The sequence below is a fragment of the Podarcis muralis genome, chromosome 15, assembly GCF_964188315.1.
Source record: "Podarcis muralis chromosome 15, rPodMur119.hap1.1, whole genome shotgun sequence".
Classification (NCBI taxonomy): Eukaryota; Metazoa; Chordata; class Lepidosauria; order Squamata; family Lacertidae; genus Podarcis; species Podarcis muralis.
In genome coordinates, this window is record NC_135669.1 from 1673707 (window position 1) to 1679706 (window position 6000).

A 6000-nucleotide genomic window follows, 5' to 3' on the forward strand; every position below is an offset into this window, starting at 1 on the left:
CGCGTCTTTGGCATTGTGCTGGACTCAGACAAGAAGCACAGATGGGGTTCTTCCAGCCCTGGTCTTCAGTTCTCGTTAAAGTGTTGAAAGCACAGCATGAGGCCAATATATTGTACATTGGGTTTCGTGGGGTGTTTATTTTATTTTATTTGCCATTTCTACAGCTCTTAGCCCTTTCCTGGCTCAAAGGCTATTCCTGCTTTGGGCAGAGAGATTCTCAGGTGTTACCAGCTCTGATAGTGGTGCTGTCCGGACAGGACTTTGTTGCAGAATGAGCGGGAGGTGCTCCAAACATACCAGGGCTCGTTCGCCATACCTTGAAGCCAATGAAGTAATACCCATTACCCCCTAAAGAGGAATGCCGTGTAAGACCATTAAATCCAGAGTCTAAAAATACCTCCCTGCAAAATGGTTCAGAAAGCTTCAGCAAGAATTCTGCTTTGTCAAGGATCAGCCCCTTATGGTCTCTGTGGAAGCATGGGAGGTTGCCTTGTACTGAGTCATAGAATCACAGAGTTGGAAGGACCCCAAAGGTTATCTAGTCCAGCCCCCTGCGGTGCAGGAATCTTCCTGCCCAATGTGGGGCTTGACCCTGAGATTAAGAGTCTCAGGCTCTACTGACTGAGCTATACCAGACCATCTGGCTCAGGAATGTCTACACTGACTGGCAGGGGCTCTCCAGGATTTCAGACTGGAGGGCAGGTTGCCGAGCCCACCCTGGAGATACCAGGGATGTCTCATGAGCTATGGCCCTTCCCCAAAAACTTCCAGGTGAACAGAAATCCTGGAGGAGATTACATGTGATCTAATCTTCAGTGGTTATGTTAGGGGCTATCCCTGTTTCAGCAGTGTTTGTTTGTTTGTTTGCTGCCTCTCCTTGTGCCCAGGGCAGCTTGGGTTAAATCAAAGACTTCATTAAAATGAATGCAACAGCAACAATACTGGCATTTCAAATCGACACAGCATATATCCAAGTGATCCCTAAACACAACGGATAAAATGTTGGAAAAGGCCATCTCATCTAGCGCCCTGTTTCTCACGGCGTTCTCCCCACTTGCAATTCCTGGCAATCGGCATTCACAGAAGCCATGCCTCTGACCCTGGCCGTTACAGCCGGGGGCCGGGGGTTCCCTTCTCCTCCGACCCAAATGCCAAGCAAGTCAGGCTTGTGCTTTCCCCTCCCAGAAGTCGGGAGAGCTGTTGATGCCACCAGGCCTCTTGCTGGAGGCCCTTCCGTAGCCTCGGGGCTGCAGCCGTGGAGTCTCTCTTCCTCCAGATATTTGAACTTGCCATGCGAGGGCGTCTGAAGCAGAGGGGCTTGGGACGTGGGAGCGAAAGGAAAGAGGGGTGCTTTGAGCAATTCTGATCCCAAGGTCAGCCTGTTCCTATGACACGAGTTCCCAGAGATGGTTTTCCTTGCCCGGCTTGCAGGGCCGCCCGCCTGGAGAGCCCCATCGAGCGCAGCAGCCTGGCACAGCAGAACTGAACCCCCGCTGACCGGCAGATGCATATTATGAGCGCTGGCAGGAATTCAGCGTTATTTTCCCAGCCCTGCTGAAAGCTGTGCGTGATAATAAACCAAGACTTCATTTCCTTTATATTTTTGTTTTTCTCAGCAGGAGAATATCCCAAATTGGGGGAGGGGGAGGGGGGTAACTTGGTCTTTTGTCTTGATCGACTCTCAGTCCCTTCCCAATTTGTTCTAGCCAGCCTGGCCAGTGGCTGCTGTCAACAGATCCACCTCCCTCCTTCGCCACACAATGAGGAGGATTGTGGTGCTCAGACCTAAGAAGGGGCTCACACCAAGGGTTGCTGCAGGCTCAAGCAAGCACCTTCTGGTGTCGGGGTTCCCTTGGTTGGCCCAGCTGAAAGATCCAGACCCTGCTTCATACTAAATTGCTATTAAACACGCAGTCCTTTTGCATTAGTCTGCATGTTAATGGCAGAAATTAGACTTGCCTTCAGTGCCTTGCAAAATGTTCATCAACAGCCATTGGTTCATTTGACTCTTATTTATAAAAAGCAGCAACCTTTGATTTACAAGTGGTGGGCATTTATTCATAGCAGTTTAAAAACCTATGGGGAAGAGAGGGCGGGGGATTTCCGCTGCACAAGCAGTCCTGCTCACACAAGGACTGGATGGGATACAAGCCTGTCACATGCTTTCAGTGAAAATGAAGTTTACAGTTTGCAGGCATGTGTCTCCCCCCGGAGCCAAGAGGTCTGCTTTAGGCACAAGTGTGGAACTAAGCAGGTCTCAGTTGTCTGCACTGGAGACCCCCTGTGAACCCCACATGCAGAAGAAAGGCAGGCATAGATGTAACAGAGAAATAAACAGTATGATAGACTAGGAAAGACTTGTCACATGTCAGAGGTGGTGGACAGAAACCTGGACTTAGATTATGGTGGAGGACTTTGTTTCAAGGTTCTATGCGATTCGTCATTGTGTCTCAGCTTCCATCTGAAACATTCTTTGTAGGATTGTTGTAAGGATTTATGATCTCAGGAAGATCATGGAGTGTTTGCAAGTTCAGTAAGGTGCAAGTGTCAGGGTAGCCTTGGCCAACCTGGTGCCCTCCAGATGGTGCTTTGGACCCCCATCCCCGCCACCACAACTTGTAGTCCAAAACATCTGCAGGGCACCAAGTGGGATGGAGAAGGGCGTCAGGAGAAAGTGCTGAGACTGGGTTGGTTCATCTCGTTGAACAACCTCTTTCCAACGGTGGCAAACCAAGTGCCCCAGAGAAGTCTCCAGGAAGGATGGGGAATCTTTTTGGAGCCAAAAGCCACATCACCTGGTGGAAAGCTGTTGAGCATTGCATTCCAGTAGTGGAGGCTGTCAGACCAGCAAAAAAATCCCACACCCTTCACACAGACACACATGTGGGTTATTTCCCATGGAAACAGAGGCATTTATTTAATTCTTACCAACTCTACTCAAGTTTCACCTTCCATTCTCTCCAATTTTCTTTTTTTACAAAATATGTATAAAATAATGTCAAATAACGTCAACGCACAGCTGAACTGCAGTCCAAAACATCAAAATACAGTTGCATCCCGAAAATTGCATGCATGCAATCACAAAATGCATGGGCCCTTCTTGCATATGTGCTCCTGTGTCATTTCCCACTCTGCCTTGATCTTGCGGATTAATGAGCTACAGTTGCTGGTTTTGCAAAACACCAGAGGTCTGTTCTTCCCTCTCAGTTGCTGCCCTGAGCAGCTGATGGCCTTAGGGGATGTTGAGAGCATTCCCTGGCATCCATACCAGACCTGGGGGTGATTGCCTTCTTATGCTCCCTGCCCACCAAATCTGATATTCAGAAGTCTACTGCCTCCCTTTAGCTTCATAGCTTTGATGGAATCTGTTGCTTTTGTTGAACCTGTTTATAAAATAGCCATTTCATGGGCTTGTCCATGTTCTGTTACGTGTCCTGCAACTCTGTGCTAAACATTTTTCATCCGGTACTCTTATCCTCTCTGTAAAGGTACATGATGATGCGAGATTGCTGGCATGCTGTTCCCTCCCAGAGACCCACATTTAAGCAACTGGTAGAAGACTTAGACAGGATTGTGGCCATGACCTCTAACCAGGTAAAATACATCTTTTTCCAAAGACTGTATGCTCCTGGGTGTCATTCTGTCTGTCTGCAAGGTTGCAGGGAGCCGCTTCCTGGACTAGCCATGGATTCAAAGCTCAATGCTTTGAGTCCCCTGGGGACTCTGGCTTTTGGGGCCGACCAGGTCTTCTGTCTGGCTTTGGCTCCTGCTGCTGAGTGCTGCAACTAATTCCAGTGTTTCTTGGGGAGAGTCGCTGGAGCACACTCCCTTTTGATACCTTTGTTCTGATAGGCCCAATTTTCCCTGGGTGTGGGAAAATTCGGGGTGAAGTGATTCACTGTTGCTTTAATGCCCCTTTCTCTTTCTACTGGCATTTGTCTCTTGGGGCTCCCCTCTCCTCTCCGAGGCCTCCAGACCCTGGGATGGCCAGTGCTTAAGCCCTCATGGCTCTTTCCTTCCCTCTAGGAATACCTGGACCTTTCCATGCCATTGGACCAGTATTCTCCTAGTTTTCCAGACACCCGCAGCTCCACCTGCTCTTCAGGAGAGGACTCTGTGTTTTCCCACGACCCCCTCCCCGATGAACCTTGCCTCCCCAAGCACCCACCTCAGCTTGCCAATGGAGGACTCAAAAGGCGCTGAGACTGCAACTTCTGTGGGACGTTTGCAAACCCTCCGTGTACACAAGCGTAGCGTGTTTGTGTGCATGTGTTGAGGAGTGTGTGTGTGCACTTCGCTTCCAGCTGGACTGGTGGTGGAGCACCGCATGGGGCAGCCATCAGCCCCCTTCCAGCTGCCATAGTCATGATCTGCAGAGACTCCATTTTGAATAACCAAACCCACACCGCCCCCTTCTTCTCAAAGCTGCCATGATTGCAAGTCCTTGACCTCTGGAAGAGGAGCTCACAGGGAATCTGTGCTTGAATATTTCCCATGAACTTAAGTTGAACTGCATCCCCTGCCCCCCTTTTGGCCAGTGACAAAACAAAAAGGCAGAGCCAGACACCTGGGCTTCAAGAGCAACCTGCTGCCACTTCTCTGAAAAGGACTCTGGGGAGAACAACATTCCTTTGAAGAGAGGGGGCATTTTCTGCTCTCTACTTCCAAATGCAAGCAACACAACCTCTTCACAGCTCAAGAAGCCGACAGCTAAGCCTGAGGTGCAAAGCCTGTGGCCCAAGGACACTCTGGATTCAGCTGTCAACTGGGAAGTCTTAAATTCAGCCAAGCAGCAGCAGCAGCAGCACCTGGGGCTGGAGGGCCTGCTGCGTCTGTGATGCCAGTCGGGATGGCGCAGCGCACTTCTGCGCATGCTTGTGCTGGGACCAAGCCTTCTAGCCCAGCAGGACTTCCTCCCAGGAAAACAGGCATAGGGCACAGCCCTGGTTTGTGCTTTGTGGACCAAACTTGGGAAGTGACCAGGGACCCCAAAGCCTGGGGTATCTTCACAGCACTTGACGCGAAACAGAGAGGATGCAGCCCAACAAAGCCAGTGCTCGGAAGAGTCTTTTTTTTTTTAATTAAACAAGCTTATGTACATAGCTGCAAAATGTATAAATATGAAATATATATTTACATGTCTTTTTTTAAAGAAAATTTGCTGTTTACCAGAGTTAATATCACTTTGGTAGTAAGTTACTAGTGGCTGGTAGGTATCAGTTGCTATAAAAACAAATCATATATTTTGCTACTTTTGCTGGTTTTTTGTTTTGTTTTAAATTATGTTCTAAAACTTATTTCAGTTTAGGTACTTCAATAAAATTGCTGCTGCTTCAGTTTTATATGGGGTTATATTAAACAGTGATTTTTGTTGGTTAATGTTGATTTCCCTTTGGAAAGCTGTTATGAAATTATCTCCCTCCTTTCTTAGGCTCCTCCTCCCTTGCCCTGCCATTGATTTCTGTCCCGGCCACCGAGTGCAGCCTTTGGATTTGGTGCCCAGCAGGAGGACAGTCAGTTCACCTTATTGGCGCAAGAAAAGGGTGTCTGTGTGCCAATGGTTCAGTTTCTAGGTTCAGAATCTTGGTCCGCAGTGGGGCTGAAGCCCCATGAGGACGAGGAACCCTTTTCCAGCCGTGTCTGTGCATTTCTTTGATGTTTTGCAGGTAGAAATGGCTCTTGCCCTTTTGGGGGTAGAAAGTGATGTTGCCGGAGCAAGCTCTTCCCAGCTGAGTTTTGACATCCTTTTGCTCTGGCAACTTGGAACCCAGAGCAAGACCAGCTCAAGAGCTGCCTCTGGCCCTGCTTCAGAATTCTCATGATGCTTGGGTCAGCCCCAGCTTCTCGTTTTGTCCAAACAAACTTTTCCCCGCCCAGGCAGTGCCAAGGAAGAACTCCACGAGTGCCTTAAAATGAGCTGTGGAAACTTGCATGTCCGTACAAGATGAGAGGAAGTGCACTCGTCCCTCCCTCCCTCCCTATCTTCCATGGGAGCAACCT

General features: G+C 49.1%; 1 protein-coding gene across 9 annotated transcripts in view; it reads left to right on the plus strand.

Annotated features, from left to right (window-relative positions):
* The window catches only part of FGFR1 (fibroblast growth factor receptor 1), a 117296-nt gene extending 111954 nt beyond the window's left edge, over positions 1 to 5342 (plus strand). For all 9 annotated transcript variants that reach the window (XM_028707894.2, XM_028707895.2, XM_028707893.2 and 6 more), the window contains 2 exons: positions 3489 to 3594; positions 4027 to 5342. In XM_028707894.2, coding sequence (XP_028563727.2) covers positions 3489 to 3594; positions 4027 to 4203 — 283 coding nt within the window. In that variant the 3' untranslated portion in view covers positions 4204 to 5342. The remainder of the gene's footprint in view (positions 1 to 3488; positions 3595 to 4026) is intronic.
* The last annotated feature ends 658 nt before the right edge of the window (positions 5343 to 6000 follow it).